Source organism: Buteo buteo, chromosome 24, assembly GCF_964188355.1.
Source record: "Buteo buteo chromosome 24, bButBut1.hap1.1, whole genome shotgun sequence".
NCBI lineage: Eukaryota > Metazoa > Chordata > Aves > Accipitriformes > Accipitridae > Buteo > Buteo buteo.
In genome coordinates this window covers 20885965-20906728 of record NC_134194.1, presented here as the reverse complement: position 1 = coordinate 20906728, position 20764 = coordinate 20885965, and the positions used below count along the sequence as shown (strand labels likewise).

At 54.8% G+C, this 20764-nt stretch overlaps 2 protein-coding genes across 19 annotated transcripts in view; one reads left to right on the top strand and one right to left on the bottom strand.

Annotated features, from left to right (window-relative positions):
• LOC142044245 (protocadherin gamma-C5-like) overlaps positions 1-4368 on the top strand; it is a 58325-nt gene extending 53957 nt beyond the window's left edge. For all 7 annotated transcript variants that reach the window (XM_075056472.1, XM_075056478.1, XM_075056479.1 and 4 more), the window contains exon 4: positions 1928-4368. In XM_075056472.1, the coding sequence (XP_074912573.1) occupies positions 1928-2154 (227 nt within the window). In that variant the 3' untranslated portion in view covers positions 2155-4368. The remainder of the gene's footprint in view (positions 1-1927) is intronic.
• Positions 4369-11775: 7407 nt separating this feature from the next.
• Positions 11776-20764, bottom strand: part of DIAPH1 (diaphanous related formin 1) — a 47309-nt gene continuing 38320 nt past the window's right edge. For 6 of the 12 annotated variants that reach the window (XR_012654263.1, XR_012654264.1, XR_012654262.1 and 3 more), the window contains one exon: positions 11776-19947. The gene's annotated coding sequence lies outside the window, so the exon portion shown is untranslated. The remainder of the gene's footprint in view (positions 19948-20764) is intronic. The other 6 variants (XR_012654271.1, XM_075056494.1, XR_012654269.1 and 3 more) reach the window with 5 other exon arrangements.

The window sequence follows — 20764 nt, the reverse complement described above, 5'->3', positions numbered from 1 at the left end:
GTACCCAGTGGTGAGGGCACAGGAGAAGGTGCCCAAGACCCCAGTCAGGCTGTATCCAGCTGTAGGAGCCCAGAAAAAAAAAATCTGCCCCACTGCCAGAGGTCATAGTCCACATGCGAGCTGGTCCCTGGCTGCAGCCTGGCCTGACAGCACATCTCCAGCCATCCTGTCCCTGTTCATAACACCCTGATGGGTATGGGGTTGAGTTGGTTGTTAATGAAACAAGTTGCTGATGAGGTGGGCTGAGGATTAGCAATAAATGTCACTAACTGTATACACACATCTCCTTCAGCCCTTCTCCAGACCAAGGTCCTCGAAGCCCCGCCAGGTCTGGGACCCATTTAATGGGGACTGTAGAAAAATTCCCCTGCCACTGAATGCTTCCACAGCAGAAAGCAAAATGGCATTTCCCCACACTGGTTTGCTGTGTTTCTACACCCTCCTGCATGTCCCCCAGCCTTCCTGCACAATATCCCGCCTGTTTTCGGACTCAATGTGTGTTTTCCTCTGCCTGCTCCAGCAGAGCAGCTGTAACTTTTCAAACTGCAGTTGCTTAATAGTTCCGACCCCTGCAAGGGAATGTGTACACAGCAATATTTCAGGGGGGCTGGTGGGATGTGACCCAGCTTTTTGTGTAGCTTTCTGGCTGGCTTAGCCACCTCCATCTGCTCAGGGGAGAGCAAAGGCAACACGGAGGAGTGCACAGATCTGGTCTGGAGCAAGGAGAAAAAAAGGAGGGGCACATTCTCCGCTCGTTGTTTTTCTTTATTCCCTCAGTCTCTCTGCCTGTGAGAGGAGGGAGCAGTAGCCCCGGACTCTCCCTTGGGCCCTTCAGGTGCCCTTGGTGGATTTCTCCAGCCTCCCAGGAGAGTGTGACCATAGCCACATGCACGAAGCAGTTAAAAGGCTGAAATGGGATCCACAGTATCCAATGCAAAGACAGGGGTTTAGCAAATCATTTCTGAGCAGGGCTGTGCAAGGATCCCATGGTGGGCTGTGCATGGGCAGTCACGCTGGAGCGAGTTCCCACAGCGGCTCATGGCAACAGCATTGCTTGTGCTCTGCCATCCCCGCCGTGCTCATTTCTCCCCTTGCCTCTGTGCATCCCCTCTGTCTCCATCTGGTCTCTATCTTCCAGCAGTGCCACAGCATTGCGGGGGGGCCGTGTGCATTTTCCCACCCCTGCGCTTGCTGTCTCTTTGCTGGGGCTTTGTAGAGCGACAGGAATGAATTTGCCTTCCCCTCCCCCTGCTCCCAGATCTGGACCGTAGGACACACTTCAGCATTGATTTGCTTCGTGCTTGGCTTCCTAGAGCCATTTTGTGGTATTGCAGGGGAGGGATTTTCTTCGCTCATGTGCTCTGCTCCCTGAATAAACCTGGCTGGAGAAATAATGGGGGCAGGGTTTTAAATGCAGTGGAAAAAAAAATAAATATTGGATTTCCCTTAATGCATTACTAATGGTTATGTCTGTACAATATGTTTGTAATGGGCCACTTTTGGAGGGAGGGATATTTTTCTGCGGAGGCAGCAGCCGGGGAGGGGGGCAGAGCAGACAGCGTCAGGCAGGCAGGGAGGGACAGGCAGCCCCATCGCTGCTAAGCGCAGAGGAGAGGTTGCCCTACTCCAGCCAGCCTCCAGCCCCAAATACCAAACCTTTAACAATGATGTGAGATGGAAACAAGGGATTTTTGGTGCCAGCTGCACCATGCTCCCCAATACGCACATTGCAGCTGTTCCATGGAGCAGTAGTGCTGAAGGGTAATGACGGGGGGGGGGGGGGGGGGGGGGCGAAGGTTGGTGGCACTGAGGTCTGGGTTTGACACCCCGTGAGAGCGTTTCGGGGCTGCTGGGGCTTGGGGTGGGCTCTGGCCAGCACTAATAACCTGCCCTTCTTTTTTGTCCCCTCCTCCGGTGTCCCCCACAGAAGCTGCTGATGGCAACTCGACCCTGGGCGGCGGGACGGGCACCATGGGGCTGAGCGCCCGCTATGGCCCCCAGTTCACGCTGCAGCACGTCCCCGATTACCGGCAGAACGTCTACATCCCGGGCAGCACCGCCACCCTCACCAACGCCGCTGGCAAGCGTGACGCCAAGAGCGCCGGTTCCTCGGGAGGCAACAAGAAGAAATCCGGGAAGAAGGAGAAGAAGTAGAAAAGAAGAAGGAGACCTTAGAGCTACAGGGCAGCCGGCTCCAGCACTCCCCCAAACCACAGCCCAGGCCGGAGGACGAATGTGATTTTTTTTTTTTTGTGATGCAAAAAGTAGGAAATGCTGCGAATGTATCTCATCATCATCAGAGCTAGGAGCAGGGTCTTGCTGCTGTTAGATCTCATGATGAAAACCAATCCAGAAGCTAAACCGAACACAAACAAGTGCCCTGTGAATACTTGCTAATGTTTTATACGATCCCTCGGGTATTAGAATATGCAAGGGTGGAAGGTCTTTTGCCACATCTTTGGATCCGATTTGTTCCCAGATAGTCCGAGAAAGGCACAAGGCTTGTGCTCGGCTTTGCCCAGTGTAAATAATTTTAATGCGGATCTTTTAATTTATAGACCTTCAGTCATTTTTTTTTGAAAGGAAAAGGCAGTTCCTAGCTTAGAGCCCATGCTCCAGATCTTTGCTCTTAAACTTTCCATTAGTAAAATTCACCCTCAGTTAATGATAGTGATGGATTTGTTGCTGAGAAGTTGGTAGGGAGTGCTTCAGTTCCTGCTTACCTGTTACCCGGGAAAAAAAAAGTAAGTGTTTATATTGCATGAGTCAAAGGGAATATGGCAAAGCTGCATCCTCAACATTTTTTTTTAAGAAGTGCAACCACCAATGGCCTGAAATATGAGACAACCCCCCCCCTCCTGATGTCTGAGAGGTAGGGAATTCAATGAGGAGCATGCCAAGGTGTGCAGCAGCTGCCCCAGCAGTTCTAGGGGTCTCCGAAGAGCAGACACATCTCATCCCTTCTTTGCAGTAAATATTTATATGTACAGTTAATGTTCTTCTGGAATTAAAGCTGAGAGAGTCTCGCTCCCCTGTGGCCAGGCAGCCATCTGGCTGAGTTCCCGCCAAGGGCACCAGGGGAAGATGCTTCACGTTTCTGCACACCGTGTCTGCATGCATGTCCTTCACCTCACACCTGCACTAGCGCAGTTAGCTCCACGGACCCAGAGAAGTTCTCGCATGCCCACGCAGTGTGGTGTGAATGTGCCGGCAGCTGCCCAAGCCTTTGCGCTGGGGCTGCCTTGGGGGAGGGTGGGGGGTGGGATCAGTCAAGCGGGATGGGGAAACTCATTGCTTCGTATTTGGGGTGTTGTTTGGGGTCTCACTCAAAGAGGTGAGATCTGCGGAGCTGCTGGTGCATGGCTTTGGTGCAGAGTTGGTGACTGAGTAAGTGACGGTTGGTTTGGTGGTGTTTGGGGACCAGAGCCAGAGAAGGTACCCGAGAGATGGGGGTGAACGTGGGGTGATGCTGCAAAGCTGGGAAGCCGGGGCAACAAGAGGGGAGGCGTCACATGGGACCACGCCAGGCCAGCCTGGAGGAGGTGATGCTCCTGCTGGCTTTGGGCTTTCCAACCCGTGGATGGAATCGAAGGATGAGGAATAGAATTTCTCCATGTCACCATCACCCTTGCACCAGGCCGGCTTCCCATATCAAAGCAGCTCTGAGTCCCCCCAGGAAGGCAGAGGGGGACTTTGTGTAGCCAGAGCGAGGAGAGGGGCTGCGGGGTGGCCAGGAAGCAGCCGTGCTGGGTTTCCCAGGGTGTGCGTGTTGTTTTTTCCCTTTTTAATCACTAACACGTAACTCACCTGAGCAGATCCATCCCTCTCAGCCAGGCTCCGGCATGGCAGCCATCACCCCACCACCCCCCCCTCCCCAAACCCAGGGCAGCAGGAGCATCCAATGTGTTTCATCCGGATCCAGCCACCTCCGGCACTGGCTGCGCTGGGAGCGGTTCCCACCCTGTCCCCTGCAGCTGCCACCTGCCCCTCTCTAGAAATGCTGTAGCTGAATCGTAGTCTTTATATTTCTTTTTAATCTGCAATCTGAGGTAGCGTAGTGAGTGTCGTGTATTTAGTGGCGTGTTATTTTTAATCTCGGTAACTAACTTGTGGACACCAGTATTTTCAATTTTCTCTGTATCTTCTTTCCATGTGGTCTGTGCTCCAAGTGTACGTGAAATGAAACACGTTTGCCCTTTCAATGTGTCTAATATTGAATTATACTATATATTATATATATGCTTATATCCTTCTTATACCCATATAGACCAACGTCGATGTGTTACACGCAAGTTTTATACTCTAATATTTATATTGCTTTTTTTCTTTGGGAAAAAAAAAATAATAAAATGTTTTCTTCTGAATAAATGGTATTTTTTCCAATGGGAAGAGGGGGGCACAGATGGGGCCTGTCCATCCCAATGCTGCCACTGTGCCGAGGCTGCTGGCGGGGTGGGGGGTGGTTCAGCCCCAGCTTGGCTCCAGCAGCCGGGATGCTCTTGGGACACCTCTGTCCTTGGGTCCCCCCAGGCCTTTGGTCTGAGCATGACACGGCCGTGGGTGGCACTGATGTGCTCTGGCTGGTGTTTTTGGGGAAGGGCAGGGCAGACCCTGGCACACCCCACTGAGGAGACCGCGGTGTCCACAGCTACAGCCCCTTCCCCAGCCTGAGGGGATCCAGTTGCCCTTCCCCATCACTGGCAGGGATCTGTTCTCCCTTCCCCAGCCCCGAGGTGATCTGCTTTTTGTGGTGCCTGGGCTCCCCTCTCTGCGCTTGAGGAGGGGCAGATGGGGGGAGTCAGGCACCGTGCCCAGGGTCTCCTGGCCAAGACGAGCCCCCCGCCCTGTCCCTGCGGGGGGGTCTGACACAGGCCAGGGAGAAACATCCCGCGACTCGGGGTGTCACAACCGTGGAGGAAAAAATAAGCTGCTGCTGCCCAGATGTGAGGGGGAGGGTGGAGGAGGAGGAGACAGAGCAGTCCCGGAAAACAGACAGGCAGACAGACAGACACGCATAACCTGGGAGGCTGGAAGAGGGGACTGGAGCTATCCCCCCCACATTAGCAGCACGCAGAAGGCTCCAGGCGCACAGGGCACAGCCCCCCCTCGCCGTATTCCCATTCAGCCCCCCCCAGTGCCTCCGTCCGGGCTGCAGCTCTGTGGCCTCCACACCCCCCACCACCCCGAGACAGCCCTCACATGCAGAGACCACCCCCCCCAAAACCCCCTTGCAGACTGACAGACACTCCCCGAATCCCCTGCACCCCACAGAGGCACCTACCCCCCCCCCCTAAATCCCACTCCCGCAAAGACCCCTGGAAATCCCCATGCACCTCATAGGGGACACCCCCCACACACACATTCCCCTGCACCCCTCGGAGTCAACCCTTTTCCGCTCCCTGTGCACGAGGACATGATCACACGCATGCACACGCATGTGCACACACACGCACACCAGGTGGTCCCAGACCACAGGGGAGGGCCCGGGGGTCAGGATGGTGACAGGGCAGGGACCTGGTGCTGTGGGGCCCCTGTCACGCCGTGCCCTCTGTCCCCGGCCCTGGGGGCCACTGTCCCTCCCATGCTGGAGTACCTGGAGCGTGTTAGGGACAGGTCCAGGGGGATGACGATGGGCATCAATCACATCGACTCACTGCTAATGGGGACCAGGGCTAAGCACATCCAGGTGCCACCCATGGGCTGTCCCCAGCACCTGCCCTAGCCCGGGTGGCATCGTCCCAGGGCACTGGGCATTGCTGCCCAGTTTGCTGGTGGAGGAAGAGGGGATGGTCAGGCCAGCGGGTCCCCGCCTGGGTGATGGCCACTGCTGGTGGGGAGCACAGAGGCTCTGCAGAGCTGCGGGTGCGGGTCTGACTTCAGGAGCCCACAGCCTCCCAGGTGCCCTGAGCCCCATCATGTCCCCAGCTGCTGGTGTCAGTGTAAGGATGTGCGCAGTGTGAGGATGCGTATTGAGTTTTATTTTGTTTCTCCTCTCTGTTGCACTAAAATCACCCAAGGGCTCTGCGAAAACTGGGAAAGGAAATGTGCAAAGACACAAACCTGGCCAATTAGCACTGATGAAGGGAACCCGGTCAGCCATTCTAATTAACAGGGACACACGGGAGTGGGAACATGTTCACTGCAGCACGGTTAGCTGACGGAGGACTTACCGAGCTGAGGTGATGAGAAAAGGGAGGCCAGCAGAAACAGAGCCCAAACCACAGCCCTGATAAAAAGGACACAAAGAAGGTGGCAAGATTGACCCCCAATGGCTGAGTGACCATCGGGGGATTAGAGGCATCGCTCCTGGGAAGGGTGACTTGACCTTGGAAAGGAGGGGATGATCCTGGATGTGGGGTGGGAGTGAGTGAGTGGATGGAGGGGGAGGTCTTTCACCTCCAGCCATGGAGGGTACTCAGGGGCTCTGTGACTGGAGTGGGACATGGTTTACAGCCCGTGTGCCTGATGCTGGCTGCTGCGGGGGGGGTGCGAGTGGCTGTATCCCCCCCCCCCAACCAGGTGTGCATGTGTATTCACCAGCAAACTTTGAGGTGGCTCAGCCAGCGAGCAGAGGGGGACCTTGGGTCTGGGGCAGGGTATCAGGCAGGCAAGGGTCCATGCTTGGATGCTCTGAACATCCCTCAACAGCCAGAAGGGGCTCGTATCCTCTTCCACACGGTGCCCTCCTGCTGCTGTCTCACTCTGCTTCTCCTCCTCCTCCATCTCCTTCTTCCCCCGCCCTGCACTGGGAGAAGCTCAGCACCTCTTCCCTGCCCCTCCCCACTGTCCCTTGTCACCCTCCCAGGTACATCCATGGCATGGGACCAGGGGAGCCCCAGGCTGCTCTGCAGGCAGCTGAGCTGGAAGACCTTGGTGGTACAGGAACAGGTCACTCAGTGCTGGAGACCCTGTTGTCCTTCCCCTGGGGATTGTCCCTAACTCACCGCCTGCTTCTGGCGGGGCTGGAGCCTGCAGGCGCCACGGGCAGCGATGGCCCCGTGTCACCAGCTTGTGGGGCTCTTGTTCGCAGCAGTCACTTTTTTTTGGCCAGTTGACCTTGAAAATCAAACTAAAACAACAACAGGAAAAAAAAAATAAAGGAATTGAGCAAACCCAGTTTTCCACTGGATTTGTGAACTGAGCTGACCTGTGGTCGCTCGGCCCCAGGGAGGGTTGGGTGGGGAGCTGGCATCCTGCCTGCTGATGTGCTCCTTGGCATCAGGCTCCTGTCATGGGCTGAGTCCCGTCAGGCAGCTCCTCCAGCCGTGACCTCACCCAGCAAAGAATGGTGGAAAAAGATCACCAAAAAAGCTGAATTGTCACTCAGCTCCGTCTCGCCCCCTCCTTTGGGGTCCCCAAAAGAAGTAGTCGCCTTGGGTCTGACACAGACACTGGGAGCCACAGGATTAAATGGGTCTTTGTGCGTTCCAGTGCCAAAAGCCTGCAGCTGGATTTTGAGCCTGTCTTGAGCAGAAGAACCCCCAGGGAGCCAGCGGCAGTGGGGGGGGCTTCTCCTCCTGTAAACACATCAGCGGGGAGGGCAGCTGATGCCGCCAAAAAACACTCAGAAATCTTGGTGCTTGGGATAGAAAAGGTCTAAAAGGGCCTCTCTGGGGCAGTGGGTGCAAACAGCCAGGCAAGGAGAGTGGGTGTCCATAGCAGGGTGGCACGCTGGGAAAGCCCTTCCCACAGCCTGTGCCACCGGGCTCCCCGCCAGCGCCTTGCCATAACATCCCCTGGGATTTTATCTCCCCCTGATGCAGCCGGCTCCTCTCACAGCCTCACATTCCCGGGTGAGACTGAGAGGTGTATCACCATCCTCCACATTCCTTCCTGCTCTATAAATCCACTTCCTGGCGCTTTGATTTTTTTTTTTTTTTTTAACAGTTTAAGCCCAGCATGCAGAGACGGAATAAAATTTGCCTTTTGCTGGCTGAAACCTTGTGACTGCGGTGAAGGAGAGGGTGGAGGGAGGGCATTGCCTGCCCTTTGCTGGCCCCACCAGGGCTTGATGGCTGCCAAAAGCTCATCCATCACGCGGAGGAGCAGGACCAGCTCTCAGCCAATCTCTGGGTTGCAGGAGACCGGACAAAATAGGACATGGTAGGATTTTGCCCTTTCGCAGCCTGCCTGAGCTTGTCATGGCCTCTGCCATGCAGTGGCATGAGCTGCTTGGAGCCCACTCTGTCTCTCTGTCCGTCCTCCCCTGCAGGGCAGAGCCCCTGCCCCAGCCATGCTGGTGGCCGGGTGCTGGATGAGCTTGTCCCTAGGGAGCCAACGGCAGCTGCAGCCAAGAGCTGAAGTCATGGAGCTGGGGAGAGGGAAGGGCAGGGACGGGGAAGGAGAGGGATGCCAGGCTGGACAAAAGCAAACCGGGTGGAGGGAGGAGATGCTGTGGGCACTGCTGTCAGCCCACGGTGTGGCTGGAAGGGCTCAGCTCCAGGGAGACACTGCTGCCTCCCCGGAGCCAGCACGCTTTGCTAGAACTTGCTGGGGCCCCTGCGATGCTGTGGGTGCGACCTGGCAGGGTCACTGTCACTGAGCTGCTGGTGGAGGTGCCAGCCCATGCTCTTGGTCCTTGGGCCTGCTGCTGCCTCTGCAGTCAGCGACAGCCCTCCATTCCCCCAGAGACCAGTGCTGGCCCCCTCCAAACCCATCCTCAGGGAGTCCCTGGTGGCACACAGCCAGGCAGGATGCCCACAGCCTGCATCGGCCCTCAGGGAGTTCAGGCAGAGGCAGTGCTTTGGGAAACCCCCAGCCAAACAAAAATTCAAGAAAAGCCACTCACGGCCAAAATGTTCCTTCAGCAGTGCGCACAGCAATGGGCAGAGGCTGCCCATGCCCAGCACTGCCTGCCCAGCCCTCCTCCCTTCAGCACATGCCCAGAGTGGCCATGCCTGGCATAGGGAGGGGGTTTTTGACACCGTCTCCATGTGAATAGGCAGTGACGCTGAGCCAAACCACCCAGGGCTTTGCCAGGGTGGCTGGGAGCAGGAAGGGGACTGGAGATGGCCGTGTTAGGGCATGTCCCCCTTTCAGGAGATAGGGACGTGGGTGGCATAGTGCCAGGTACATCCCACTGGCCAAGGTTTGGAAGCCACTGCCAGTTTCAGGCTAGGGAGCAGAGCCACATCCCGGGGACCTCCCCTCCTCTCCCATAGCGCTCACGACACATGGGATTTGGGGAGCCCTCCTGGGTGAACCCCAAGCAACACAGCCCTGCTGGCATGGGGAAGGGAAAGCAGCTGGTGAAGCTGTGCCGTGCCATAGGGAAAGGAACCCCCCTGTGCTGTGCCAGCTCCAGAGGGCTTTGGGGAGCACCCACCACTCGCCTTGGTGGTAGCTGCATGACTGGTCCCCAGGATGTGGACAGGTTCCAGGGCTGGTGGAGTGGGGACCCTGCCATCATTCCCATCACCTCTGGACCAGGGCACAGCCAGGAGTGTCCCTGTGAGCCACAGCAGGGCAATAGGGGGGCTTGGACCCATCCCCAGAGATAAATAGAGAAAGAGGGTCCTTGCGCTGCAGAGGGGAACGGGACGGGTGCCAGGGAGGGAGAGCGGCCAGATGGGAGGAGAGGGAGAGGAAGAGGCAGACAAAGCTGCTTTGTGCGGGGCAGTATCTGGGGGGGGAAAGGGGGAGCATGGGGAAGGGGCCACTGGTGCCAGATGGGGGGACTGGGCTAGCTCCGTCCAACCCCATGATCCCCATAGCAGGGTGCACGAGATAGTCTATTGGGGTGCAGGAAGAAAAGATTTTTTTGTACTGTTAATAAATAAAAAAATACTTTTAAAAATAGTGCTTATTTTATCTTTACCCCATCCTTTTTTAATTTGTATTTTAGTTTCTGTTTCAAAATATATGTTAGTCCAGTAGTTTGTGTAGGTAATTTATAAATCAATAAATATATTGGGGGGGTGCAATCAAAAAATTTGGACCACACTGCTCTGCATGATGCTGGTGGGTGCTTCATGTTGTTAGAAACCAGAAACGCCCGCCCCCACCACCTTCAGCACCCTGGGGCGTAACACAGCACCTCTCCCTGCTGAAGACCATGAGGTCTGCTGGCCCCTGCAGAGATTTGGGCTGTCCCCACCCCCTAGCCGAGCATGAGTCCCATGCCCCTCCGAGGCTGTCCCAGCCTGGCTTTCCTCCATCCCCCCAGTCAGGCCCAGTGCCAGGTTTAGGCCATTATTTTATCATGGTTTTTTTCTTTCCCCATTTTCACAGGCCAATGCGGGTGTGTTGAGCTGTGGGGTGCCCCAGGAGACCCCGCTCCCTGCCCCACCACACCAATTCAGGGTCTCCTGCTCCCCAATTAGCAACTTGTCATTGATAAGCCCATCAAAAGGCTGCTAAAAAAAAAAACAACTAAGGAGTTTTGACACAAACTAGGGCAATAATCAGGTCTCTGTCCTCATTTTTAAATTACCCCTGCAGTCCCCAGCATCCATGCCAGCAGGGACCAGTTCCTGAAAGCCCCGTGGAGCAAGCACTGTCCGGCCAGCCCCATCCCACACCCACCGCAGCAACGAGGATGCCTTGAAGCAGAAAGGGGGCTGGGGAAGAGGCAGGGACATTTTGAGGTACAGGCCTGGCTGATGGCCACAACCCCCCAAGACTGTGCCTGTGGTGGGATGAGGAAGGCATGGAGGAGGATTGGGGATGGGGAGGAGATGCTGGTGGCAGCTTGCTGTAGCAGGAGGGGCTGGAGCAGTTCCAGGGGATACCGAGGACCCCCTTGGTGATGTTCCACCACCACCTTTCTAAACCCACAGGGGCAGGGAGGGGAGCAGGGCTGCTCCCCACCACAAGCAGGGGGTAAAGACAGTGCTGCCCTGGGCAGGAGGGGCCAGGGCTGACTGCGGGGGGGATTCAGATACCCCACGGGGTACCTACCATGAGATGCTAGCAGGATTTCGGCAGGAAAACAGCTGCTGCAATGTGTGCTTGGCCCTGGGATGAGGAACACAGCCCGGGCTCGGTTGTCCATGCATGAAGGACGCAGCCTTTTGCAGTCAGCTCCAGCCCCATACACAGAACTGGTCACAAGGGCAACTCTTCCTGGACCAAGCCACGGTCACCAGCATGTGGCAAAGCATTTGTCCCTCCAAAGCGGCCATCTGGGAGAAAGCATCCTTCATCCCAGCAGAGCAGCAGGGAACTGCAGCCTGGCCGATTTCTGGCTGGGTTGACCTCTAAAACTCAGCCAGCGGCCAGGCTGGTGCTGCTTACATGAGAGCAAGGGCAGGAGGACCCCTCCGCAGGGTCACGAGGAAGGACACTGCTGCCACAGAGCTGCCATACACTTTTGGGTGTATACACCTTTGGGGACAAGGAAAAGCTCGAGTGGTGTGACCAGGGCTCTGCTTACTGTTTTATCCCTGGGGAATATCCATCATGACAAGTATTTGGGTAATGGGGGTGGCTTCTGTCCACACCAGCTTCCCACGTGCCTGGCTTTCAGCCTGGGTGACATTTGGGCAGGAGGGACACTCCGAGAGCCCCCTCCACATCTGGGCTTTCAGGCACGAGACCAGGTTTGCCAAGGTGGATTTTCTGTGCAGGGAACAGGACTTCCAGCCTCCTCCTGGTGCTGCACCCAGCACCACAGGCAGCTCCAATGCTGCTCCAGCTGCCCAGCAGCCCACTCCAGCCCCGACAATGTCTCTGCAGCTCAGTGCCACAAGGCTCCAGGTTCATCTCTGCACCAGCAAAGTTATGATATGGAGGCAAGATCACATTTTTGTACCAAAAATAATATTTATTTCTCCATCTTTTGTACATACAAACTATCACAATAACACAGTGCTACCAGAGCATCACTTGCCCACAGCTGCAAAGCCATGAAAAAAGGCTTTATATTAAGGGAACTGTTACAAGAAAATAAAAGCTCTCAGGCAAGGTTCCAGGCTGGCTTGACTGCAGCTCACATATCCCAATTTCTCTTTGATTCTGCAGCTTTCAGGGGCTGCTAAATGCAGCCATGGGCATTTGGCTGCACAAAGGCAACTCCTGCCTGCACTTACCAGCCTGGCAGAGCCCACCATCACCCTGAGGGTGGAATATCTCTTGGCCCTACAAGGAGCTCTCTGATGCCCCAGGCACTGAGAAGGCAGAGGGGCAGATACCTTAATTGTCCTACCTGCCCTTTTTGACTCTCTCATCCCTTTCCTGGGGGGGGGCACGAGAAGGGGTCAAGCCTTGTTTCTTAGGAGGCTTCTAGTTCACCCAGGTTGGAGTGCGGGGAGTCCCTAGACTGCGGCCAGCAGCATTCCCCTCTACAATCAGCCTTTTTCTCTTTGAAGCACAAAGCTCTTGTGCGCAGGCACGCACCCACCTCTTCCCAAGGGCCTATCTGCAGCCGCTGCCTTGCTGTTATTCTCTCTGGTTCATGCACCGCTGGGTTTGTGTGCCGGAGCCAAGCACCTGGGCTGTGAGCGAGATAATAGACATGAAGTGCATTTGAAGCAGGGAGCAGTCATCATGCCCTTCACAAAGAGCCCCGCTGAGCGCAGCCACCGCCACGAGGGGACTGGTGGCTGTGCCACGTGCCATGAGGGGCTGCTGGGCTGGGCTGACCTGACACAGGGGCACACACTCTCCTCAGCTCACCCAGCTTTTTATTAGCACTTCCAACCTGTGATGTAATAACAAGCCCCAGGAACACCTGAAATACTACGAAAAACAGAATTATACTATTATTGAACATAAAAGTGCATTAAAACTAAAAGCTGCAAAGGCTCCGTGTGACTCCAGGAGGGACCAGTGCTCCCAGTAGTGCTTGGGCAGGCACAGGCTCCCACAGGAAAGAGCCTGCCCTGTGCTGGGTGACCCCAGCCATGCTGAAAGGCCCCCAGACCCTGCTGTACCACTTGTGCTAGCTCACCCCTCCCTGGGTGGCTCTCCCAGATCGGAGGGTGCCAACCTGCCTTTTTTCCAAGAGCATTCCAGCCACATTCTTTCCTCCACCCTGCTGGGTACCCCAGCTCCTACCTGGGCTGGGATCAGCCTGCCTCTTCCTGCAGGGATGCAACAGCAGCCAAGCTGATTGCCAGTCCCAGGTGATGCTGGGCTCTTACGGATCACTCCATTACATCAATGTTACAAATATGTTAAATTAGAACAAGAAAACAACTCAACACCTGGAAGCCACAAAATGGGGCAGACCTATTCCCACCATAAACTATTCCACCAAGAGCCAGCGCCCTGCCAGACAGGACCTGGGGTCCCTGCTTTGGCACCCCAGCACTAAGCTATGTGTAGGGAGGGCTGTGACTTTACCCTCTGTCCCTGCTTTTTTGCCCAGTCTGCTTCAGCATGAGAACTACAGATGATGTTCCCCCCTCTTGGCTGAAGCTTTTGACCCTTTGGTTGTCTACAGGGGCAGACCAAAGATCAGACAGGAGAGCTAAAACAACACAAAAACTGGCACAAATGGCCCCAAGAGCAAGAAGGAAAATAAATTACCCTTTATAGCCATGCACAAATCCCAGAGTGAAATTTTATTTTACTTACTGAAAGCTCTCACAGGTCCAACAGTTTTCTGCCTTTGTCCTGGGGTGACGTCTAGCTTGAGCAGCTGATGACCTCCGTGGTCTCCTCAAGGACTCCTCCATCTCTTGTCACCTTGCTGGCTTTGCTGGTCTTGCTTGGTTCTGAAAACAAGGTGTTGTTAAAAACAGGGGGGAGAAGCACCTCCAGGCCAGCTCTGGTACAGACCACCTTCATCGGGGACAGCAGCTGGCTGGGTTGGAGGAGCTACCTGACTTCAGGACACTGGTGAATTTAGAAGTTTCCACCACGGGATCCAGGGCTGCAAAATGCACCATGTTAAGGGTTCAGGCCTCTGCCTGTCTTCACCCCAACTCTAGACAGCAGGCGTAGCTCCCCAAGGGGCAACACTGTGACCCAAACGGGACTCCGCACCTCAAGACACAACCTCCTTACGAGACCCCCGTGCACCCCACGGGAGAGGACAGCGGCGGTGTAACAGAGGATGCTGCCCACCAGGCTCCCGCAGGGTTGTGCCAGCAGAGGGTTACAGCCTCCCGAATCTCGTCACGCTTTGGCCTTATCCATATAAGCCCGGCATTGCCTTCTGGACGCAGCCGAGTGCTGGTGTCCTAATAACGAGGCCCAGGCAGTGCCTACCCTTAAGAAGCCTTTATAGCTTAAGGCCTGAGCTCATCCAGCTCAGGAGGCCACGCTCAAGCTGGCAGCCCTGAATTAGGGCAGCCGCTGAGCGCCGACAGGCAGCGGGGCACTTGGTGGCCGGCTGACCACTGGCACCGCCGCGGGCAGGGCATGTTGGGGCAGGCACCAGCACAGCCACGCGGCGCTGCCTGCACAAGCTCCTGCCTTCAGTGCTTCGGAAGATGTATTTTTACGACTGGGAGGGGACAGGCTCAGGAATACAAAGCAGCAGCTGAATTGCTGCCCAGACACTGCAGGCATGAGAAATTAACTCCTTCAGGACTGAAAAACCTTACACGCTGTCACCCTAGCTCCTGAGATACCAAGGGCAGGCATACAAAACCACGCAGAGGAGAAGCCGTAGGCTCCTGTGGAGGATTTAAAAGCCTTTCAGACTCTGCTGAATAACTACCATGAACCCAACATCCCTCTCTCACCCTGGAGCACCCCTGAAACTACCCCCTCGCCTCTCCTTGCTGGCTCTGCCTCTCTCTGCGCTGCTCCCCAGCCTCAGCCCCACGGGGTGTCCACTTCACCAGCAGCACAGCAGGCAGGAGACATCACTTATGGGTCTGTCCCTCACCCCCCTAAACCAGAAAAGCAAAAGACACGTCAGCTGTGCGTGAGAGGAGGACAGGACAGCACTTCTGCCTTGTGCACAACAGGTCTGACGCATGCAGAGCCTGGCTGGAAAGGGACCGACAGCCTCCAAACCCAGACAAGGACCACCTCCCTTCCCCTTCCAGGTCTGCTGTCAAGATGTCCTCTGTGCAGGGTGGGCGTTTTTCAGCACTGGATGCTGGTATGTGGATCCTGTGCGGGTACTGCTGATGGGTCTACCCCTCCGGGAAGTCTCATGTTGCTGCTGCTGGGTTGCACAAGAGCTGCCCAAGAGCTGCTCTCCCATCTCAGTCCAGCAGTGAGCAGGGACGAAGCATTTGATTTGCGCAGACAACACAGGGAGCATTCAGAGCTGCCAGGCTTTGTGCACTGATCCCCTCAGGGCTACAGCAGAAAGGGATGGGGAGGGGGGTGGGTGAGAGATGTCCCCCAGCTGCCAGCTGGACATAGTGTAGCTAGAGCGAGCTGAAAGAAAGCAGGAGCCTATACTCAATGCACTTCTTGTCTTCTTCATCCCTCAGCAAATCCTCCTCTCCCCAACGGCCCCACTCTGATCCAGCAGCCCCTTCTCCCCCCAGGCTCTTCCACGTCCCCCAACCCCTGTCCCAAGCCCCAACCCGCACACTTCTCACTCCTCTGGGCAGAGCCATCCTGCTCCCACAGCCCAGCTCTCCCCCAGGCAAAACCCGTTCCCAACACACAGCACGATCCCAGCAGACTGCTCTCTCCCTCCACCTCCGTTCCTTGCAGGTCCCAAATATTCCCTCACACCCCCACTGACACTCTCACATCTTTCTCAGCCAGTGAATTTTCTCACATCCTCCCACCTTTTTCTTCCATAAATGTATTCGGCTGCTTTTTTTAACCCATGTAAATCATAAGCATGTGCAACATCCTTTAAAGAGGAAGGCTGTGAAACTACAGATTGGTATTTAAGCCTGCCCCTCCTGACTTCATTCAAGCTCTTGCAGAAGAGACATAAACATCTCCAATTTATAATTTCATACGCCTCCTTCATGCCCCTTTTCTGAATTAAGCAGCCCCAGGTTTACCCAGTCATCCTTACTGCCTCCCTCTGCACCTTATCTAGCTTATGATGTCCCTCCTCAGGCAGGGGAAGCAGAACTGCAGGCAGCACAACACATTTAAAACAAAAAAAGCCAGTGCTGTGATTGCTTTTCCTTCCTCTCCTTCCTTTCCCAGGGATTCCTAGCTCTCAGATGGGGATTCTGGGTTTTAACTAATGCAGAGCACTAGGGCTGACATTGCCACAGACACCCCATAAACCCCATGTTTCGCTCCAAGTGGCAGTGGTCAGCTTGGAGCATCCCCTGCTCACAGAGTTAAAAGGGAAAGGCACACAGGGCAAGACAAACCCTTCAAGATGCTGTAAGCCACCGAGCATCCAGCTGAGGTTCTTCTGCAGTCCTTCACAGTTAGTCTTTTGTTTTTTCCTACTGAAAGAGTCAGAAACATTCCTACTATTCACAGTCTTCCTGATAGATTCTGTTTCCTGCCTTTTAGCCTGTTAAGAAATGGGTTAGCAGTCACATAGGAACATCCCTTTTCATCCCATGGGAGCTTAGCTTCTTTAGGAGACTACAAGAGACCCCTTTGGAAATCCAGATGGGCTTTATCAACTGGCTTTATCAACTCATGCCATCATCATCAGCAGCAGGACAACAGGAAAATACTGGAGCTACTGAACATTAGCAGTTTTTTGGGCAATGAGTATTTATGGCTTTACCAAGGGATTGCCAGGCTGGAAATCCATGCCCAAAGATGTTACTTCTGGTCATCCCCAGCAGATCTCATTTGAGATGGCAGCGACTTTACAGAGGACTGACAAAACATGTCAGGATGACTCAGAAATTCTGCCTCCTACCCACGATCCACAGATTTTTGCCCTGGCATGATTGCACCCACCAGCAGAGGCTGCAACCTGCCCTGCTGCCCTGGCTCAGTTTGGGGTTAGCACTACCTGGGTTAAAGATGACTACCGTCTTCTCTCCCACAAACCAGGCAACAGCAATGGGACAAGGGCTAACGTGTCTGCTCTGTGCACCACAGCTTCATCCTGTTTGAGGAAGAGTCCCCTGCAACCAGTCCAGCTCAACCCTTGCTGTCTTTCCTTTGGGTGCCTGGGCCAGCAGCGATGGATTTGTGATTGATTTTCAGCCTTCACTTTGCTGTGTGGTGGGGAGCAGATGGTATATGTGTGACGTCAAGGCAACAGAAAAGGACACCGGTTGAGTCACTTCAACCACAAACCAATTCTGAATCATATAGCTGAAGCTCTGAGGGTAGGACAAGTGCTGAGCCAGACTGGAGGAGGACACTGAGCTATTGTGTGCATGCCCTGCCATGGTCTGCACGCCTTTCTCAATGAGCTGGCTGCAGCAGTCCCCTTTTGGTGACCTCGCTCCCCCACAACAGGTCCTTTAAGCATTAAGCAGAAGCCCGGCAGCTTTTCCCATTCCTTTGCAGTCTAGGGATGGAGCTGCTTGTGGCTGAATAGACACAGCTGCCTGGGCAGGATGGGAGTCAGAGATCAGAGCTGACAAGGCTCACACGCTGAGCTCCTGTCTTCCTTGGCAGCCGTGACGGAGGATGGAGAAATGTCCTGACAACTGGTAGGGGGGCGATGGAGAAGCACAATATGTCCCACTGGGAGAGCCCCTGGTGACTGCAAAGCATCAGGCAGGAGGCTTACTGGGAGGAGGACTCGGAGAAGCACCAGCTCCAGAGGATCCTCTGCAAACACACAGTCTCAGAGCACCACGTAGCAATGCCAAAACCAGCACAGGCTTGGGACCTGGTGTGGGTTAACCCGTGGGCGGCTCAGCCTCCTACAGGCGCTTGCTTACCCCCCCCCAGCGGGATAAGGGTCAGAATTGGTAGGGTTAGGGTTGAGATAAAGGTGGTTTAATAGGTAAAGCAACAGCTGAGCACACAAGCAAAGTAAAATAAGGAATTCATTCACCACTTCCCACTGGCAGGCAGGTGTTTGGCCATTTAGCGGCTGGTGAGGTTTAGCTGCCCAGCGGGGTTAAACATGACAGGACCACACAGATACCACATTGTACTGAAACCACCTTCTGAAAAGAGAAAAAAAAAGAAGAAAACCCAGAGAGCAGGGGAAGGAAATCCCACAGTGATAGCCAGAGTTCAGGCTCATGAACCGCCCCCCCACCCCCCGCCGCTCCTACCCCCGTGAGTGTGATGTAAGGGGAGCCCTCTTGGCCCTTGCACCCTGTAGGCAGTGAGTCAGGGCCCCTTGTTTTTTGTAGGTGGGGAAAGGGAAATCCTCCCCCTCCAAGGGAAGCCAAGTCTGAAACAGCTGTGAACGTGGAGAGTGTTCTCCCAGGGTTTTGATTACAGCAGGAGAGCTTCCTACGATCAGAGCACACAGTGCTCCTCTGGGAAAGGGCCAGAGGGGTGAAACCAAGTCAGCGACACGTCAATGGGACACAGGGCACGCCATCACCAACAGCTGAAGTGGCGTACAGGAGCACACATCGTGCTATGGTCATATGTACCTATTGGTTCTGGGCTGCTGACACTCACAGCCACGGTCCCATCACCGGTGGAGGACCACAGGCACCCTGCGCATCCAACGGCACCAAGACACGTCTGCCATGCAGACACCAAGCTGATCAGGGTCTGAGGGGGCAGCAAGGCTACTCTAACCATGCACTAGCCTTGGACCTCGCTGAGGCCAAAAGGCAGAACAGCCCATTACTTTAAATCCCTGCCCTTTTCTGCATGTAAAAGATGGGCAAACATCCCACTGCTGCTGTAGGCTGCTGAAACTGAGTTGGAGATTTCTCTCCATGCTTCTCCTGACCCCCCTTCTCCTACAGTTGAGACAGAAAAGTTGTAGCTTCATTTCTGCTACATCTCTACTCTGGTTTTCTTTTTCCAAATGCTTGGCTGAGAGATCTTCCTCCTCCACTCTTTTGGTCTGGTCACCAGCTTGCAGCCACTTCTGTGGCACAGATCTGGCACCATGTGTCCTCACTCCCACTTTGGGTCTTGTTTTTCTCTGCTTTCTTTTCCACCCTGAGCACACTATATCCCCTCTACCCAGAATCTCCCATACAGGGACCACATTCAGCAGCACATAAGCTGCTCTGACATCTCTTCACACTGTTCTCCTCAAACTCTGTCATTCCTGAACCTGCTTCCAAACTGTCTCCTTTACCAAGCCCTCTTGATCTCTCTTCCTTCTGCCCCTAACATGGCACAAGGCTCTTCTCTCTTCTCCTGTAGCTGCTGGCATCTGGCAGTATCCCCATATATCCCACTACTATCTCGACTCTTTCCATCTCTTTGCAAGTCTCCTGGCAGAAGTGCAACAGTCCTGTCTTGACTGCACTTAGGCACATAAAAGGTACGATTCTGCTTCCTTAGCCTGGAAGAAGACATTTTAGTAGGGCCTGTTGTGATAAGAGAAGGGGTAATGGTTTTAAACTAAAAGAGGATAGATTCACACTAGATATAAGGAAGAAATTTTTTATGATGAGGGTGGTGACACACTGGAACAGGTTGCCCAGAGAGGTGGTAGATGCCCCATCCCTGGAAACATTCAAGGTCAGGTTGGACGGGGCTCTGAGCAACTTGATCTAGTTGAAGATGTCCCTGCTCGTTGCAGGGGGTTTGGACTAGATGACCTTTAAAGGCCCCTTCCAACCCAAACTATTGTATAATCCAAAAAAAGTCTGGCGTCCCAGTCCACATCACTGGGTGGGAGAACAGACGAGGGCAGGCGGGAGCGCACAATGAAAGGTGCTGTGTAAGCCAGCACGAATGGAGGGGTGGAGAAGCTATTTTGGATATGGATTAAAAGGATGTAACTCATCAGCAACTGCAGCAATACCAGCTGGGTATGTGAACCATGCCATGGTTTCCTTGACAGCTGAGAGGAAGGAACAAACACCAAGTAGTAATAGTAGGCAGCATTTTTTTCCTTCCCTTACCAGCCCTGGAGCTCTCTGCGGGAAGAAGCACAGAGGCAGCACAGCCTGGCAAGCAGCACCTATCCTGCCACACTCCCCTGCTCCAGCGGGACAGGCCGCCAGCCTGCAAAGCTTCCTGTAAAACATCCATCACTCTGGCCCCATTAGCCACCTGCAAAGAAAACACAGGACCCCGTGACACCCACATGGCAGAAACAGGGAATGGAGGCCAGCATCTGGACTCCTTCACAGAAGTTTTGTCAGCGACAGCCTCGCACCCTACTCCACTACAGAAAATAGCATCTTTTGCCTCTTGTATCATGGAAAGGGACAATAAAAATTCCGCACCCTGTTCCTCCATGTCTCTCAGGTATGGGGTAAAATTCAGTAGGTCTTCACTCTATATATGCTTTGAGGGAATGTTTTCATGCCCCATGGGTATGATGGGGGGTGGGAAGGCATCCACCTCCCCCCCACCTCTGGATAGGAGGGAATGGATTAGGACCCAGACTGCCTGGCAACACCTTCCTCCCCGGGGAGGAGGGGGTGGGGACAGCTCCGCCAGGATTTTTGGGCTTGTTGTCTAAAGCCTTTCGCTTCCTCAGAGATCCCAGCTGTTGGGTTATTTGCTGCTGACAGAGGCCTCGCTGGCTCCTCTGCTGATCTCCCCCAGGGTCTTCTCCCTCTCTGCTTGGCCCAGTTGTCTCCTTGCTCCTCTCCAATGAGCGTCCCAGGGTGCTAATGCCACCCTGCCCTCTAATCTCCCTTTCACTCTCATGATGGTGCTCAAGCCACTAAGGAGATTAGCCTGGTCTCAGCTGCTCATCCTCCCTAGCAACAGGGATGTCACCCTCGGGGGAGCCATGTGCAGGGGTGACACATGTGCTGCCACCACCCCAGTGGCAGTGCAGCTCTGGTGCCCCCTCCCGTCCAGCCACAGACCCAGAGGAGGTGCCTGAGCCGCAGCGTAGGATGAGATGTGCTGGGAC